Source organism: Balaenoptera musculus, chromosome 20 (assembly GCF_009873245.2).
Source record: "Balaenoptera musculus isolate JJ_BM4_2016_0621 chromosome 20, mBalMus1.pri.v3, whole genome shotgun sequence".
Lineage (NCBI taxonomy): Eukaryota > Metazoa > Chordata > Mammalia > Artiodactyla > Balaenopteridae > Balaenoptera > Balaenoptera musculus.
In genome coordinates this window covers 37,202,556-37,223,212 of record NC_045804.1, presented here as the reverse complement: position 1 = coordinate 37,223,212, position 20,657 = coordinate 37,202,556, and the positions used below count along the sequence as shown (strand labels likewise).

The window sequence follows — 20,657 nt, the reverse complement described above, 5'->3', positions numbered from 1 at the left end:
GGCGGATTCTTAACCACTGCGCCACCAGGGAAGTCCATGATACTGATTTTTAAACAAAGTACTGATTCTTTAAGTTAGCAACAAATATTTCTTTCTTTTTTTTTCTTTGAGACAAATATTTCTTTCACTTCATTGCCTATGTACCAACCTGACTCATCCTTTATTTATTTATTTAAAAAATATTTATTTATTTATTATTTATTTTAGCTGTGCTGGGTCTTAGTTGCAGCACGTGGGATCTTTAATTGTAGCAGGTGGACTTCTTAGCTGCGGCATGCGGCTCTTAGTTGTGGCATGTGAACTCTTTAGTTGTGGCATGCGTGCAGGATCTATTTCCCCAATCAGGGATTGAATCCAGGCCCCCTGCATTGGGAGCGTGGAGTCCTACCCACTGGACCACCAAGGAAGTCCCTCATCCTTTACTTTTTATTAAAAAAAAATTTTTTTTGAAGATCTAATTCAGTTTATTCAATGATTCATGAATCAGGTAGCATCCCGTCTAGCAACTAGAAGGGTGATTCCCTGACTCATCCATCAAAAACCATCACAGTAAAATGAATTTTTGAAGTGAAAAGTGGAGGCAAAATAAAACAAAACTCAGAAATCCAAATGAAATAAAAAATTTGGAATCTAGGATTTAAAATTCAGATTTATTGAAAAATAAGAAATACGGAAAGCAGTAGTTGTGTTTTTAATGAAAAAAGTCCTAGACTTGATTCTGCCACCTCCATGTAATTTTAGGTAAGTTCCTCAACTTTTGTGAATCTCAGTTTTCTCTTTTACAAAATGGGATGATGAAATTAATTTCATGCAGTTATTCTGAGGACTAGATGAAATAATCCAAGTGGAAGTATTTTGCAAAGAACAAAGTTTTATAAAAATATAAGATTATCTCAACATTACACTTTTAAATAGGGTTACTATGAACATTTGCAAAATAATTAAGCCAAGAAATATATATACAGTTTACACAGCATTCTTAATATCTATGCTAAGTCATAATGACTTAAGAAGATATTAGTATAACATGAAATTATATTGCAGTGCTGTCAGAAAAAAAAGTTACTGCAGCTACATAAAAGCCTTTTAGTATTTCCTTACACTATCTCATTTGTACACTTCAATGTATTTTTAATTTTTATTTTACGAGAGTTAAACATTAGAGAAAATCAAGCAACACTGTCAACATCTGTAAACTGTAAATAAGAAGAAGTCTTCTGAGTATGAAAGTTAAAAAGACTACACGAGACTACAGTTTTTATGAAAACAACATTTTAAAAAATGGATTTTGCCTAACCTTCTTTAAGAAGTAACCATTTTTAAAAATCCATTTTAAAAAGTTGCAGAATATATTTACTACTTCAACTAACCTAAATCTCAATTGGCACTGCCTATTTAAATGTGACTATGTAATATTGTTCTCCGGTGTTCCCAACAACGCTGTTTCAGTAAAATCTCTTTTATCCATTAGTCCAAAACCAAAAGAAACTACTAAAAAATTGGTATACACACTACTTCAGGAAAAAGTCAAGTGACAAACTATATGTTGAGACTTTATTCTAAAAGCAAAGTTTAGTAGAGATTCAGTCATATTTCTAAAACTTTCTATATAAACATGTAGTATAATAGTAATCCTAAAGCAATGAAAGATACTTAAGGTATTAAAAATTGAATTATAACTATAAAAATATACAGGCTCATTAACCCACGTATATGACTTCAAGTAATTCTGCCTAAGTAAATCCCTAATCAAAGGCTTATAGACTTTATGACTAAATTGTTCCAATATACTTACGTTAAAGAAAAATAGAGATAAAATTAGGGAATGAATAGGACCTATTAGCCAATCAATTAAATTATAAGAGGCTTTTATTGATAAATAAAAGTGTCATTTTATATTATCTGCAGTGGAAATGTAAGCAGAAAGTAAAACTATATTTCAGAATATCTCATTTTCGTAAAAAATTTACAAATTCCATCAGAGGTATACACGTATGTGCATATGTGATAGAGTGCCAATAGTGCAACCATCAACAAAATGAAAAGGCAACCTATAAAATGGGAGCAAATATTTGCAAACCACATATTTGATAAGGGGTTGATATCCAAAATATACAAAGAACTCATATAGTTCACTAGCAAAACACCAAAACAATCCAATTAAAAAAATGGGCAAAGAAAAAAAAAATGGGCAAAGGACCTGAATAGACATTTTTCTAAAGAAAACATACAAATGGCCAATGGCTACATGAAAAGGTGCTCAACATCACTAAAAATGAGGGAAATACAAATCAAAACCACAATGAGATATCATCTCACATCTTTTAGGATGGCTATTATAAAAAAGATAAGAGATAACAAATGCTGGCAAGGATGTAGAGAAAAGAAACCCTTGTACACTGTTGGTGGGAACGTAAACTGATACAGCCATCACGGAAAACAGTGTGGTTTCTCAGGAAATTAAAAATGGAACTACCATATGATCCAGCAATCCCACTCCCGGGTATATATCCAAAGGAAACGATATCATTATCTTGAAGAGACAGCTCTATTCCCAAGTTCATTGGAGTATTATTCACACTAGCCAAGGTATGGAAACAATCTAAGTGTCCCAAAACGGATGAATGGATAAAGAAAATGTGGTGTTTTTATATATATAAAATGGAATTTTATTCAGCCTTAAAAGAGAAGGAAATCATGTCATTTACAAAAACATGGATGAAGCTGGAGGGCATTAAGCTAAGTGAAATAAGCCAGACAGAGAAAGACAAATACTGCATGGTATCAAAAAAAAAAAAGTCAAATTCAGAAACTGAAGAGAAAAGTGGTTGCCAGGGGCTGGGAGAAATAGAGGTCGGTAAAAAGGTACAAATTTCCATTATAAGATATATAAGGTCTTCAAATCCAATGTGATATAGTTGATAACAATGTATTATATAAATGAAACCTGCTAAGAGAGCAGAACTTAAATGTTCTCACCCTCCACCCCCAAAAGGTAAATAAATATGTGAGCTGATGATGATGGTGTGTTAATTAACTCAATGGGTGGAATCCTTTCATAATGAATACAATATATCAAGTCATCACATTGTACATTTTAAATATCTTAACCCAATCCCTTGGTTAGGAAGTTAGTTTAACAAAAACATTTCATTATATAACTATTTTGGAGAAACAAAGTGCTACTGTAATGATAACATTAAAATGGGACATGCTGTTACTCAGTAACAATATATTTCAGGTGTCAGAAATTTCAACTATTTAATGAAAAATATACAGATTGGAACTACAAACTTACCTGATAATTTGTCCTTCCTCTTCTGGAGTAGCTGGTCTTAACCCCAGAACTATGTGACATACCTAGAGATAAAAGTGGTAAATTAAACTTCTTTGGTGCCAATGACTGGACTATAGACTATTTCACATTCTCTGTATGAGATCCATATTCTAGATGGGAATATTAATCAGCAATAGCTTTCAACTGATGAATAATCAATGATCCACTTAAGCAAATCTGAACTTTAAACTTAAGTTTTTTGTGTTGTTTCTTTTTAAACAAACCATTGCAATGGAAAGCAATTTCCAAATCTCTGCGTGATAAGAAAGAGACAGAGAGAGAGACAGAGAAAGGAAGAAAGGAAGAAAAGGAGAAAGAAAGGAAGAAAGAAACTACTTTTCAGAATATTTCATTAACACTATATATCTTAATTATCTCACATAGAGAATATTACTTCCTTTCCTGAAATCTGAAGAGCATACCATGGCACCTGGGCAGAGAGGTGAAGGGGAGATGAAAAGGATATAGAAAATGAAGGATAATGGTGGCATTTCAATTTGAACAACTCTAAGAAAAACATTATTGCCACTAGTGCTAAATATGTTTTTTTAAGGCTCATTTTCTCCTCAATTTATTTGCCTTCTCTAAATATCATCACAAAAGATATGAATTTTCCCCCAACATTTAACATGAAAACTTTCAAAACTACAGAAAAGTTGAAAGAATTTTACACTGAACACCTCATACCCATTACCTAAGTCTAACATTTACATTTTTATTATACTTAATCTATTCATCCCTCAATTCATCATCTTAATTTTTGCATGCATTTCAAAGTAAATTATAGCTATTAGTACAGCTCCCTGTAAATACATCAGCATGCCTGTGTATAGTTTTGTTTACATTTTGAGGTACAATTTACTTAACAGTACACAAATTAGGTTTATAAGATTCATCCACGTATCAGTAGTTCATTCTTTTTTATTGCTGAGTAATAGTCCACGGTTTGAAAATACCATTTTATCCTTTCTCCTACTGATGAATACTTGGGCTTTGGGTTTTGTTTTTTTTATTTTAATTTATTTTTGGCTGTGTTGGGTCTTCGTTGCTGCGCGCGGGCTTTCTCTAGTTGTGGTGAGCGGGGTCTACTCTTGGTTGCGGTGCACAGGCTTCTCATTGTGGTGGCTTCTCTTGTTGCAGAGCACGGGCTCTAGGGCATGCAGGTTTCAGTAGTTGTGGCACATGGGCTCAGTAGTTGTCACTCGCGGGCTCTAGAGCACAGGCTCAGTAGTTGTGGCGCACGGGCTTAGTGGCTCCACGGCATGTGGGATCTTCCTGGACCAGGGCTCAAACCCGTGTCTCCTACATTGGCAGGTGGATTCTTAACCACTGCGCCATGAGGGAAGCACAGGTATCTGGTTTTTTGTAAGCAAACTTAATAAAAAGGAAATATAATATACATGCTTAAAAGTGAACAATATTTTTAAAAGATTTTTTAATTGAAGTATAGTTGATTTACAATATTGTGTTAGTTTCACATGTACAGCAAAGTGATAAAAGTGAACAAATCTTAAGTGTACAGTTTAGTGACTTTTCACAAAGTAAACACACCTATGTAACCTTCATCTAGTCAAGAAACAGAACATTGCTACCTCCCCCAAAGTTCCACTTTGAGTTCTTTCCCAGACACCACTGTACCCCTTTGATGTGTTCACTATACTAAATTCTACCACCATGGATTGGTTTTGTCTGCTTTTGAATTTTCTGGCCCAGTATTTTCCACTCAAAATTATGTAAGATTCATCCATGTGGTTGTGTGTAGCACTAGTATATTTATTTTTATTGCTTTAAAGTAAACCATATGTATGCATGTGCCACCATTTCTGTTTATGTATTTATTGTTGATAGGTACTTGGGTCATTTTCTGTTTGGGGCTGTAACAAAAAGTGATTATAAGAACTTATTCTGGGCTTCCCTGGTGGTGCAGTGGTTGAGAATCCGCCTGCCAGTGCAGGGGACACGGGTTCGAGCCCTGGTCTGGGAGGATCCCACATGCCGCGGAGCAGCTGGGCCCGTGAGCCACAACTACTGAGCCTGCGCGTCTGGAGCTTGTGCTCCGCAACAAGAGAGGCCACGACAGTGAGGGGCCCGCGCACCGCGATGAAGAGTGGCCCCCGCTCGCCGCAACTAGAGAAAGTCCTCGCACAGAAACTAAGATCCAATGCAGCCATAAATAAATAAATAAACAAACAAACAAACAAACAAACAAATAAATAAATAAAAGAGCTTATTCTATGTTTTTTGGCGCTCAGATATACAAGTTTCTGTAGGGTACATACATGGGGTAGATTTGCTGAGTCATAGAGTATACATAAAAACAGCTAAACAATTTCCAAAATACTTGTAAGAATTTCTATTCTTACTGGCAATGTGTAAGAGTTCCAGATGCTTGTTATCCTCAACAATGCTTCATATCACTTCAAAGCTAACCATTCTAGTGGATGTCTAATGGTACTCCAAGTGTGATTTTAAAATGTATTTCCATTATGACTAAAGAAGTTAGTCCCCTTTCATAATTATTAGCTATTTGGATATTCTTGTTTGTGAAGCACCTGTTCAAGTTTTTTGTACACTTTGATATTGAGCTTCTGCCTTTTTTTCATTGATTTTTGTTCTTTGTATGCCCTATATACAAGTCTTTTGTTGGATACAGGTATAGCAAATATATTCTTATATTTTCACTTTTTTTTTTTTTTTTGGCCATGCCGTGTGGCATGGGGAATCCTACCTAGTTCCCCAACCAGAGATCAAACCCATGCCCCCTGCATCAGAAGCGTGGCGTCTTAACCACTGGACAGTCAGGGAAGTCCCTCTTTTCACTTTCTTAATGGTATCTCTTGATAAAAAGAATTCTTAATTTTACTGAAGTCCAACTTAAAACTTTTCTTTATGCTTAGTGCTCTCTGTGTCCTGTTTAAGAACTCTTTGCCACCTCAAAGTCATTAAAATATCTCCTATATTATTTTCTAGACATTTTATTGTTTACCGTTCAAATTTATTAGATTTATAATCTACCTAAATTACTTTCCATGTATTATAATGGGGTGGGAATAATGATGCATGTTTTCACCATATGAATACTAATTAATTCAGTACCACTTACTGAAAAGACCACCCCTTTGCATCTGCAATGCAATGTCTTCTTTGTTATAAATCAAGTGATCACACCTATGTAGGTCTGTTTAAGAACTCTCAATACTGTTCCACTGGTTTGTCTGACTTTATGCAGATATCACATTGTCTTAATACTGTTATTTTATAACAAGTTCTAATATCTGGTAATACAAGTCCACTGTTCTTTAATATCACCTTTGCTATTTTTATTTTTGACCCTTCATACTTCTCTGTGTATTTAGAATCAGCTTGTCAAGTTCTACAAAAACACAATGACAACAATGAACTTTTTGGGATTCTGACTGTGAGTGCACAAATCTTTAAATCAACTGAAGGGGAAGTGACGTCTTTAAAGTATTGAGCCTTCCAATCTATAAATATGGATTATCTCTCTCTGTATTGGTTTTTTTATTACTGCTGTAACAAATTATCACAAAATTTGCAGCTTAAAACAACACAAATTCATTATCTTACCGTTATGTAGGTCAAAAGTAAGGCATGGATCTCACTAGGCTAAAAATCAAGATGGCAACAGGGCTGTATTCCTTTCCGGAGGTCAAAGGAAGAATATGCTTCCTTGCCTTTTCCAGCTTCTAGAGTTCACCCACATTCCTTTGCTCGTGGCCCCTTCCTCTTTCTTCAAAGCTAGCCACTTGCACCTCTCTCACTCTTCTTCCAACGTCATTTCTTTCTCTCTGACCACAGCTGAGAAAGATTTTCCACTTTTAAGGACTCATGTGATTAGACTGGACCCATCTGGATAATACAGGACAATCTCCCCATCTCAGAGTCCTTAAACTGATACATCTGCAAAATCCCCTTTGCCATGCAAAATAACATATTCACAGGTTCCAAGGATTAGGGCATGGATATTGGTGGGGGTGGGGGTAGGGTGCATTATTCTGCTTACCACATTATTTAACATTTGATACTTTCTGACAAATGTATAAGATAGAAGATCCTGCTCATGTTTAGCATGCTTCCTCTGCAAAATATTGGGCACTGAGTTTATTAAAAAGGATTGAAAATAAAGTATTACCACAGGAATGGTTTACTAATTCTACTGATACTTATGTTACACTTAAATACTCAGGCAAGTGTGGGATCTTGGCAAATAAAATAAGAGCATAATTCAAGCTTTTATCACTGAACTTACCAGCTAACTCTACCTATTTTAAGACACAGATAGAAAATAAAACAAATTAGCATAACAGTCTGCTTACTCATATATTAAGTGAACATAAAGCTTACTTAAGTGGTCAAAATGTTTATATAACTAATTATGACTTAATGTAGTTGAGAATATTATTTTAAATGAGATAAAAAAATAGGTGATCAATTTTCATATTACCAAGCAAGTCATTTCTGCTTATAGTAGTGATTTATATTATTTTTGTAAATTTTTTATTTTACAAAGCCATCAACTTAAATCCCTGCTGAAAACTGATAGTGGAGCAGCTGAGTGATTTATATGGATATTATAGGCTTATCAGATTGCATATGCTTTAAATATACATTAATTAGTCATTAGCTATCATGAAGAGTTCAATTTCCATTTATTCTAACATCGTTGTGTCGCAGACAAGTTACTCTTTATTTGCAATGGAAGACCATGATACATACAAAGATACTAAACCTGACTTTCACAGGGGTGCTTTTACAAGGAAAGGAAAGTATAATAAGGAGAATCTAAAATATCACTATTAAATCAACAAATATTTATAAAGAACCATGAAAAATGGGAAACCATAAGTTATTTTTTTAAATTGGAGCAAGAGAAGTATTTTAACTGGGAAAACAGTTAAAATATGTCTGCTCACTGCTAGCAGCTATTCTTTCCTCCTTCTCCTTCAATCTTTTCTGGACCTTCTAAAGAATTAGAAAAAAAAACAAAACTGAGAAACAGTCTTGCATCTAAGATAATCTCCTAACTGGGAAGATTGTATATTTTGTGAAAAATTTACAGCTGCCTACTTATGATCCATCTCTCTGTTCACACAGCCTTACTTGTTAGGAGGGGCCTTTAAACAAGACAACAATGAAGAAAAATAGCAAATTATAATGGCTTTTACAATTTAAATTATTCTCTATATGTCTACATTCTCCTCTGTCATTAGTTGTAAGATAAACATAATCAGCTCTATTCTACTTTCCTATCGTCTCATGACTTTGAGAAGCTTCAGTAGGCACTCATGCTCTCTCACCATCCTTCAGGTTGTGTACGGGATAATGTAGTTCTTTTTATAATATATGGTTTTGTAGCCCAGTTGTAATAACTATTACATAATGGAAAAGATGCAGAACTACTGGTACCACTGTCCTCTGTACCTGTCATTTACCTTAAACATACCTGGAAAAGTAGATTCAAAAATTCATTGGCAAGAACATTTTTCACACTCCAGATTTGATAGTCTTCTAGAGTAAGATGGCCCATCTGAAAGAGAAACAGTATTTTAAAAGATCTCATTTTTTATAGTATTTGAATAAAATCTGGTTTATTAAACTTCTAATTGTCATATGTCTGAAAGAAAACCAATAATTTAAGGGAGATGCTATGTGTTCATCTGAGAAGTAGGCCAGCTAGGATAAGTTTAAAAGTAACCAAACTTTGTTGAAATAGTCAATGGCAATGAGGACAATTTATCACCAACAATCTTCTTCTTCCAATAAGACCTGGGAAATAACTCACAGTATCTTCTGGTTCAAAGGTTACTTATGGAACCCACAAAACGCCCTGAGTAGGGAAAATGAAGCATTTACTAATTTTGAAAGCATTTTTGCAGACTCTTTGGATTGTGCCCTTTGATCCTAACAATTTTCTAAGACCTTCTTAGAAATATCTGGCAATTTTATCAGAATTCTTAGAGATTTAACAGAATTTAATAAATATAAAAAAATGAGTATCTACATTACATTTCCCCAAAATACAATTTAACATTACTCTTATAAGTTGAGTAAAGCAATATTTTCTTGGTGTCGAAGTGTACCAAAAATTACATTTTCATATAGAAGGCAAAATATATGTAAGCTATTACATGCTTATTCTGGCTGCCATTAAAGAACTCAGAAGAGACCTTTACCAATATTACTTTTTAAATTTTTTAAAAGAATATATGTGGGGCTTCCTTGGTGGCACAGTGGTTAAGAATCCGCCTGCCAATGCAGGGGACACAGGTTCGAGCCCTGGTCCGGGAAGATCCCACATGCCGCGGAGCAACTAAGCCCGTGAGCCACAACTCCTGAGCCTGCGCCTAGAGCCCATGCTCTGCAACAAGAGAAGCCACTGCAATGAGAAGCCCACGCACCGCAGCGAAGAGTAGCCCCCCCTCACCGCAACTAGAGAAAGCCCACGCACACAGCAACAAACACCCAGTGCAGACAAAAATAAATAAATTAAATAAATAAATTAAAAAAAAAAAAAGAATATATGTACTACCCAGATTGAGATAAAAGGTCATTTCCATCATCCCAAATATCCTTATGGTCCTCCCCAGTTAAATCACTCATCCCCGAAATCACTGTTGTAACACCTATTACCATTTTTAAGTTTTGCCTCTGTTTTCGAACTTCATATAAATGGAATCATACAATATGTGTTCCTTTTTTCGGTGCATTCTTTCGCTCAATATAAGGTTAGCCCTACCATAACTTATTAAAATGGGAGAAATAAAGATTATAAACGATGGCAAGGGCTGTGTCTACTTAATTTTTATAAAATGCCTAGCTTATAAAATATAATAAATGTTTTTATGTATGTAACACTTAATGGAGTTGTTTAAAGATGGAATGGGCTATCTTTAGAGACAACTTGGAGGTGTTGTAACCACAGATCCAAATAAGCACTTGGTGGGGATGAGGTAGAAGAGATTTAAATATGTATATAAACTATATATATCAATTCAGAGTACAAGATATTTTTAGAAAAGGATTAGTCCCAGCGAGACTCACCTTTGTGGTGTCATGTGCATTCAATATGCCTTCTACAATGTCAGATAGATCCATGTGTAATTCCTTTAAAAACAGAAACCCAAAGACATAATTAGAAAAGAGTAGATATCATCTTTATTAGTCAGTGACTAAGGTATACGATATTTTGGTCAAGTATTTTTTAAAATTACCATTAATAGATTGTTACACTTCCTTTAAAAAATTAAGCCAATTTCCCTCTGGTTTCATTTTTACTTTACACAATACATTCAGTTTATGAAATTTTCGAAGGCAAATTCTTTTCCCAATTTTGTACCTTCAGCTATGGATATTTTGAGTAGCATAATATAGCAACTAGAGGTAATAACAAATCCCTTTCTCTTGATCTCTTTTTAAAATTTTTCACTCTATTTTCCTGTTGGAAATTTACATGCAACAAGATGTATACAACCAGAATTTACCGGGATGTCATCAGTGCGGTTGTCCTTCCAGACCTCTAAGAGTGCAACCACCATGTCTCTCAGTTCAACCCTGGAGAGAACTCCATCACGGTCAACATCAAACACCTTGAAGCAAACTAAAGAAAAGAAACTCTTATGGAGGGAAATTACTTTTATATTCTGAAGTACAATACATTTTACTGGAAGCTGCCTTAGTAAAATTACTTAGTTTCTTAAGCAAGTATATTCTGGATTAAGTCTGCTCATCTGGAGCAGACTATGTCATTAAAGTCCTCTGAACTTGTAGGACTTCCTACACGTACTTGCTAAGTCTCTCTATCTAAATCATTAGCCAGGTTGGAGAACCCTATCCTTCCCCCAAATCTAGAGTTAAATTCCTTGCAAACTGAAAAATAAGAGCCATATTACTATATAATACCTCACAGATTTTGAGGAGGTAGTTCAAGCCTTTAAATTAATTTCTAATATTTAAAACTGATCACTTCAGAGTTGATTCTCACAATGCTGAAAATATTCCATCTACATTAAGAATCAACAATAACAAGGTGGTACAGTTGGCCCTCTGTATCCACAGGTTCCACATTTGTAGATTCAAACAACCACAGATCGAAAATATATAAAAATTAAGAAAAAAATTTTCCATAAAGTCCCCAAGAGCAAAACTTGAATTTGCCACACTGGCAACTATTTAATAGCATCTACATTGTATTTACAACTATTTACATTGTATTAGGTATTATAAATAACCTAGAGATGATGTAAAGTACACAAGAAGATGTGCATAGGTTATATGCAAATACTATGCCATTTTATACAAGGACTTGAGTATCCATGGATTTTGGTATCTGAGAAGGTCCCAGAACCAATTCCCAGCAGATACTGTGGGATAACTGTATAAAGATTTTGCCTCTCCAATGTAATTAAGGCACACTCATTTTTTGCCAAAGAACAATTTCAACTCTTCAATTCTTTGTTTATATACAACAGACTAAGAATTAGAAATAGCACCACTTTGCTAATTAACATCAAATGAATCACTCTAGTTTATTAACTTCCACTAGCAAAAAAGAAATTAAAAAAATTTTTAAGGCAATAATAAACCTCAATTGAAAAGCAAAGATTTCGGCCTCTTTATTTAATATTTGAACTTTAATGGGAACAAATAATCTATCATAAAGCCAGGTTAGAATAATGGTATACCATATCAGGGAAGAAAAAAGAAATATAAATTTTTTAGATTACACACTTATCTATTTCATATACTCCCATAATAATTATGCTATTAAATCAATGGAGTGCATCATAGCACATTACTGAAGAATATCAAATAACAAGTAGCATACCCCAAATAGGCAACATTTGTGAAGCTGTATTTTAGAAAGACACAGAGATAATGACACTTGTAAATATATTAGAATCAGGTTCCAATTAAATGTAAACTGTTGCATTTTCTCAAATATAGTTAAGATTTATTAATTTAATATACTTATGCTTATAAATTACACTATAACATTTTAGTTAGGCTTAAAAGACCATTTTACTATTTAATAAAACTGTGTTTTGATCATAAATTTCACTTTGCTAATAAAATATTAATGTATTCAAGTGACAGAAAATAAGTTATACTTCAAGTCATGCAAGACACAAAATTCTCTATAGACTACCAGGAAATATTTTCTCAATGCTTAACATTTTCAAATACATCATGACTGATGTAGTTCATTTATCATGAACTGCACATTCATCTGGAAAAATCAACCCCGTTACTAATGACAAATCCCAAATCACTCCACAGAAAATAGGTGACTGAATCCTTACAGCGACCTCAGTAAAACCTCAACGTGAGACTGCTATTTGCCAAAGTAATGAAAATTCAAGCCTAAATCCACAGATGATTTTTATATGAATGAATGCTGATTTTTTTCGCTGTATAGTTTGCAAATTTTGTGACAATGTTTAACACACTTACATTTTTGTCTTTCGGCCAGGGGTCCTCTGCAACAGGCTGATAACCCACAGGATATCTCCTTAAAATCTATGTGATTGTCACGATTTTCATCAAAAGCATTAAACAAACCTGTAAAATAGGAAGACAACGTAAATCACAACAAACAAACTTCCTAGTGTTAATAATGACATGTTTATGAAAGGAGGCATGACTCTTTCCCATAAACTGACTGAATTAAAAAAAAAAAAAGTTTATCAGTAGTTCCCATTGTCCTAGGAAGTATTTCTCTTTTTCCTGGTATAATTATAAAGCTTAACTTTCTAGCAGAAAATACATTACTATCATTTAGTGTTTGGTTTTGTTTGCCTGCCTGTCTCTATCTTATATCAATTCCTATAGCTAAAAATGACTATAGCATGTAAAAAATAAAAATCAGTTTAAAAAATCAAGAACTGAAAAAAAATGTCAGAGACCACAATTATCCTTATTTGGAAAGACTAAGAAGAAAAAGGAAAAAAGAAGAAAAGTTGAACCGCATATCAAAGATATACTGTGTTGTTATTAATAAGCTCCATTAAGCTCTTTCATGAAGCAAAGAAAAATAACACACTATATTACCAAAGAAAGAAATTCTGTACTGCAGTCTTCTTTGTATTACTTAATATTTATAAATATTTTAAAATTCAGAAATAAAAGGGAATTTATAATATAATCCTGTGGTTTTCAAACTTTTTATAAAAAATAGAAATGGAATAATTTTGTTTTCAAATAAAATGACTTATCACTCTCCAATTCTAGAAAGGTAAAAACACTACTGCACCTTTGAAGTAGGTACAAGCCCTATCTGTTCTGGCTCCCCTAACAGGTATTTCTGAAATACACTGGGAATGTGAAGAATACAGATTGTCTGTAAGACTCTACTTCTGTGCCTTCCGTTTAAAGAGTAGAAAATCAAAGGTAGAAGTAGTTACATGACTTGCCAAAAGTTAGAAAAGTTTAAAAAGGTCTGAACCAGAAGCAGAACCCAAGTATTCAGATTCCAAATATGGTTTTTGTGATATCACCAACAACTACCCTTTGCATTCCTAACTTTTTTTTAAAGTTATAGCCATGAAAAGTTTAGGGCTAAGTGGGGAGCATAGGGATGGTCCAGTCCAGTGGTTTCTTAATCTTTTTTGGGCAGGGGAGGGAGGGAGGGATACAACAGTGGAAACTTCTTCCTTTTTTTTTTTTGGTGCCACGCCACGCGGCTTGCAAGATCTTAGTTCCCCAACCAGGGACTGAACCCGGGCCCTCAGCAGTGAAAGTGCAGAGTCCGAAGCGCTGGACCACCAGGGAATTCCCCAGTGGAACCTTCTTACGTAAAAGAAAAATAGTGGAGGCTCTTGAGGTGAGGGAAGAGGTGGGGCTATGTGTGGAAGCCTAGAGCTTTGCCTGCTCAGTGGCCACCTCCCTAATCCCTGCACCAGATGCTGAGGCACCTCATTGGAGTACAGTTTTGTAACCACTGTCTCGGTCAAAATGTTTTATATATGAGAATATACAGGTGAGAGAGCAAAACTGACTTATTCAAGGCTACATAGGTAGAATAGGAAGCTCAAGACTATAAATCCCAATTTAGTTTTTTTTCCCACTGAACTACACTATTTGCAAGAAACTTGCAAACTTGTAACATTATAGCCTTTTAGAGTTAAGATGTATTGGTTAGAAATAAAAGATGGTCTTATGTGTGTTTAGCAAGGAACACTAGAAATAGAATGATTCCTACCTTCACTTAGAGATGGACGAATTGGTGGTGAAACCAATGGGCCAAATGTCTCTAAATCAAATCGTCCAGTTCGGGATTGAGCCTTCAGCAACCAATAGCGTTTCTCCAGATCAATGATGTCTGATTCCTCCACTGAGAGTCAAATCAAACAAGATTATAAAACCTCAGTCTTCTCTTCTGGGCACTTAGTTCATCCTGATAATGTAACTTCTAAGGATATATTTTAATTTCCCAGTGAAATTGCTAAAAATTACCTAAAACAAAACTCTGAAAGACAAATACATTATATTTAAAATGGAATGAAAATTAAATTCAAATTAACATATAAGAAGCTTTAAAATGGAAAATTTTTTTTTTTTGCAGTTCCCCATTTAAATCCAATATGCAAAACAGGAAACAACTGAGACCTTTTTTTTGGCTTCCCACACCATTTTTATCTGTACTCATTTTTGGTAATTTTCAATCTGTATCTTGGATTTAGTGATTCTATATACATATTCTCTCCTGGCTACACTATAAACATCCTAATAGCAGGATCCCACGTCTAATCCATCCTGTTGATATGGTAACTACACACATTCAATACTTATTAAATAAATGAAAATGAACATGACAAAAGATGTTATAAGTAATAAAGTCAATAAATAAGACAGAGAGTAGAACAGGATTTATAATGTGATAGGTAATAGGGGCATCATGAAAACATGAACATCTTTTTCTCCTCATTTATCAGAAGATGTATTTTTAAAAAATCACAGGTAAACTCCAACTATGGTTACATTCTATATGTGCATTGTTGTTTTTTTTTTTTAGTTCCTCCAAGGAACTAAAGTAAGATTTGGAAAACAAACAAGGTGAGTACTTCCATTACCCTGGCTTTCTGCCTGCAGCCTCTTCCCAGACCTTGGCAAGGTATGAGGAACCTAAGCAGTGAAATTTCACTGAGTTAAGAATAGAACTTGTAGTTCAGGGAGGTTGAGGTAGCTCAAGTTTACAGGGCAGAATACTGGAGAGGAAAGAGTTATGTAGAGAAAGAGCTCCAGAAAAATGAACAGGAGTCTTGCTGAGTTTTGGCAGAGTACTAAGCTATGTACGCATAGAGTGAAATTCATTGAGGCTGGGCTAGGAGATGCCTAAGTTCTGACCAGCCAGAGCGGAGATACCTTGTTGAACACTGGGAGCATTCACAGACTCAGAGGGTCACACTTAATCAGTAGGGGAAAAACTAACTCTTAGAGTAAAGGCTACTCCAGACTTGCCCCCAAAAAACTTAAAAAAAAAATTCTAGAAAATATCAACCTGATCCACAAATAACTCCCTATCAAAACAAAACAAACTTCCTATTTTAAAGGATGACAATAGAATCCATTAGCCATATAACATTCATAATGTCTAGCATCCAAATATATACATGTACATAAAACAGCAGGAAAAAGCGATCCAAAACCAGGATAAAAACCAGTCAATAGAAAAAGCCATAGAAATAACAGAGATGATGGAATTAGCAGACAAGGCTTTAAAACATCCATTATAAATATCTCCAGAATTTAAGGAAAACCATGACTATATTGAAAGGAGAAACAGAAACTATTAAAAAAAAAAAGTACCAAATGAAACTACTAGAGATGAAGAGTACAATACAATCATCCCTTGGTATCCATAGGAGATTGGTTCCAGGACCCCCGTGGATACCAAAATCCAAGGACGCTCAAGGCCCTTATATAAAATGGTGTAGTATTTGCATATAACCAATGCACATCCTCCTGTATACTTTAAATCATCTCTAGATTACTTATAATACCTAATAAAATGTAGATGCTATATAAACAGTTGCTGGTACGTGGCAAATTCAAGTTTTGCTTTTTGGAACTTTCTGGAAAAAAATTTTTTTCAAATATTTTCAATCCCCAATTGGTTGAATCTGTGGATGCGAAATCTGTGGATATGGAGGGTTAACTGTACTTGAAATTTTAAAAATTCATGGGAGATTAACTGCAGATTAAAAAATACAGAGGAAAGGTCAGTGAACCTGAAGACTGAGCAATAGAAACTATCCAAATGGAAGCATAAGGAGAAAAAAAAGACTGAAAAAATTAGTAGACTCTTAGTGACCTGTAAGACAATATCAAAAGTATAGCATACATGTTACTGGGGTCCCAGAAAAGAGTGGGCAGAAAATATTTAAAACAAATAACAGCTGAAAAAATTTCAAATTTGATTAAAACCATAATCCCATAGACAGAAGTTCAATGAAACTTGTGCAAGAAAAATTCAAGGAAAACCAAACCAAGGCAAGACACGATCCAATTGCTGATAAAGTAAAAATCTTAAAAGCAGCATGAGAGGGGAGAAAAAATACATTACAAACACAGGAACTAAGATAAGCAATGATTTCTTTTCGAAAACAAGGGAGCCAGAAGATTAATGGGGGTAAAAAAGGGTTTGAAAGGAGAAAAAAAAAAAACAACTGTTAATCTCAAATTCTATATCCTATGAAAATATCCTTCAAAAACACAGGCAAAATAAAGTATTTTTTGGACAAACAAAAGCTGAGAGAATTCATCAATAGCAGAACAGTACCAAAAGGAATGTTAAAGGATGTTCTTCAGACTAAATTAAATGATACCAGATGGAAATCAGTATCTACACAGAGCAATGATGAAAACAGGAAACACCCAGTCCATAATGTCCATCTGATATCATTAATCATGACAGATTTTGGATAGGAGTTTAGTTGCAGCTTTGGTTAGACTAAGTTTACCTCTAGTTCAAATGCTCTGAAGGTGAGCTCAGAAACTGCTAGTTTTTGAAACTGGAGATCTATAAACTCCAGCCTGAAGGCTGCATGCATGTTTGTATAAATAATGTTTTATTAGAACACAACAATGCCATTTACTTACATATAGTTTATGGTTGCTAATGTGTTACAATGGCAGAGTTGAGTAATTGTAACAAAGAGCCATATGGCCTACAAGTCTGAAATATTAACTATTTGCCTTTTAAAGAAAATGTTTGTCAATACCTGTGTTGAAACTGCATAACCACAGGACTTCAAGACTGCAACTCCATAAAATGACAGCAGCTCAGGACCACAGAGCCTTGAGACTGAAACCTTCAAGATTTTGAGACTTCAAAATTATGAGCTCATGAAACTGCCTAACCCCAGTCTCAGCAAAATTTCCACAGGACAGAATTACGGGGTGGAGAGGATTATCTTTGCACTTGCGGTTCCTTCAGATTTAAATCTGAAACGGGTTTTTCAAAGTTTGGCTGGATTCTCCTCATCCCAGCAAAGACTGTCCTCAGGCAGGCTCACTCTTCTGGCAGCCTTAGCCCCAATCTCAGCCTCTGGCCTCAGAAATGAAAGCACCTTTATATTCTTTGATTACCTAGGAAGCACTTGTCCCTCTGGAGTTCAGTTTTGCTTTGTTTTTTAAGATTTCTTTGTATTGATATGTCTTCAGTGGCTTTAAAGATTATGATTGCTTGGTTTATGTAGTGATTTCATGTTATTAAAATGGGAATGAAGATCCTTCATGTCCTTCTACTTCCCAACCTAAAGTAGAACCTTTCCCGTTATTTAACATGATTCTGAAAATTCTCACCAATGCAATAAGATACGAATATGAGGTATAATGTTAGAAAATAAGCAAGGTTATTATTTGCATATAAGTAGAATGCATTCCAAAAAACTCAAAGAGAAAACATTTAAAAATTATAATTGAGTTTAAAAATCTGTAGGGATATAAAATAAATATATAAAAATCAATGCTTTTCCTATATAACATTAATAACATGTAAGAAAACATAAAAGAGAAAAAGCATAACAATAATAGCAATTTCCCCACAAGAGACAAATATCCAAAAATAAAAGTCAGTAAGAAAATGGGGGTCAGATTATACAGGCCACTGTAAGGACTTTGATTTTAAGTGAAATTGTGAACCATTGGAGGATCTAAAGCAGAGGAGTGACATGATCCAACCTACAGGATCACTCTTGACTGCTGAGTTAAGAATAGCCTAGTGGGCAGCTAAGAACAGAAGTGAGTTTAAATCATCAATATACGGAATTAAAAAGCATTAAGATTACAATAAATTAACAAGTACAAGACAGACAATTCATAAAAAGGGGGGGAGTTAATTTCACTAAGAATAAAAACATCATTTCAGAAGAAAAATTTAAGCAGAATCATGCTACTTCTCTGCTTCAAAACTTTTTTAACACTCTTCTCGCAAGATACCCGCATGGCTATTACAACTCTTTCAGATCTTTACTCGATGTCACATTCTCGGGATCTTCTAAACTGCACCCCATCCAATGATGTTCCTCCATCCCTCTTCCCTGCTTTACTTTGCTCTCTAAGACTTATTTGTTTTGTTTGTTGTTTCCTCCAACTAGAACATATGCTCCTTGTAGGCAGGCTTTTTGGTCTATTTTATTCATTGCTATATTCTAAAACTTAGAATAATATCTGGTACATTTTGAGCACTCCAGAAATATTTTTTTAACGGACAAGTAGCTTACAAGTTACCTGGCAAGACAAGAACAATGTATTTTAAATTTCTAGTGATTTCAAAGCATTCATTCTTACTCTATTCCTTAGCAGTTTTGGTTTTTCTGTCTGTCTTTTTTTTTTTTTAAGTTTTTTTGGCTGTGCTGCGCAGCTTGCGGGATTTTAGTTCCCCGACCAGGGTTTGAACCCGGGCCACTGCAGTGAAAGTGCTGAGTCTTAACCACTGGACCACCAGGGAATTCCCATAGTTTTCTTTTTTTTTTTTTTTTAACAGAAGTATCTACTTCAAATACCCAGATGACTGAATTTATTTAAGAGGAATAATTTAAAATTTTAGCAATAGGGAGAGTAATCACAGGAGTCTGATATATAAATTGAGCATTACTGCCTCATTTTCCTAAATAAGATGTCTGTTTACTCCATTTATGATGTGAAAGGAAGAAAGAAAGAGAAATTTCTTCTGTTCCTCCAGAGAAACAGTTTTCTCAAATTCTAAATTTTCTTCCAAGTAGTAGATCTGCTGATTAAAAAAATCTGACACTGAAACCAAAGGTGGAAGACAGAAACTGTGTTCTCATTTTTATACATCTAGGTACTGAGCATATAATGGGTATTCAATGAGTACTTCTGATCAGTTGGTGTTCAGTTAATACACTAAATTAGAACACAGAAAATTCACATCAACTTCCTCCCAAATGTTTTTACCTTTGAAAACTAAGTTCATTAATCTCCTTAAAAAACACATTTTTTTTGTTGAAGTAGAAATGTGGAAAGACAAGTAAGTAGAACATATTTAGAAGACAAAAATGATCAGATTGGTTATGCTACAGCTCCCTTTTAAGTTTATGTGATCTGTTCATTTATAGTTACAGACTGTAATTTGTTAATCAAATATTTGCAAAAGCATGCTAAAGTAAGTTATATATATTATCATTACCCAAACATTTTACATGAGTTGGCAGCTGAATTGCTGAGAAGAGGAAAGATAACTAACCTTATTTTCACTTAAAGAAGTTAGAGGCTAACAACTGCAGTAGTTACTCTATTTGCAATTCATAAATAAATATCAAAACTTATACTTTACCAGCTAAATGGGAATTAATTTATCACCCACCTATTGGTATAATTTTTTCTGGTTCACAACAGCAGCATACTATATTCCCAACATTCTAAATAGTTCCTCGCCTGCCCTTTGGGCCATCCTAATCAAGTCCCACCTTACCGGAGGCTCCAGCTGCAGAAATTGTTCTTTAATGCCAGAATTGGATTCTTATTTAAAAACAAAAACAAAAACAAAGCCAAGCAAAATATCCAAGTATTTTCAAACAGTAACACAGTTCTTTAACATTTCTGAGGAAGCAACCTGTTCTCAAAAGCAATGACCTTCTGCGATCTATTTAAGCCTTACATTATTTACAACAAGATAAGAGGATAATGAAGGAGGGACATGCAGATTTACTAGGCAGTTTATGGCCTAAGAATCACTGAAGTACTTTTCTCTTACTGAAAGGAGGTTTTAACATTGCAAACTAAAATGTGGCAAGGGAATATAATAATATGCATATTTTTAGTTGAGATAATAAATGCT

General features: G+C 34.4%; 1 protein-coding gene across 1 annotated transcript in view; it reads right to left on the bottom strand.

The window, feature by feature from the left end:
- USP32 (ubiquitin specific peptidase 32) overlaps window positions 1-20,657 on the bottom strand; it is a 189,546-nt gene that overhangs the window by 56,623 nt on the left and 112,266 nt on the right. Inside the window, exons 6-11 of the mRNA XM_036836787.1 lie at window positions 14,556-14,687; window positions 12,809-12,916; window positions 10,840-10,955; window positions 10,400-10,462; window positions 8,802-8,885; window positions 3,299-3,360 (exon numbers count right to left, since the gene is read on the bottom strand). Of these exons, the coding sequence (XP_036692682.1) occupies window positions 3,299-3,360; window positions 8,802-8,885; window positions 10,400-10,462; window positions 10,840-10,955; window positions 12,809-12,916; window positions 14,556-14,687 (565 nt within the window). The remainder of the gene's footprint in view (window positions 1-3,298; window positions 3,361-8,801; window positions 8,886-10,399; window positions 10,463-10,839; window positions 10,956-12,808; window positions 12,917-14,555; window positions 14,688-20,657) is intronic.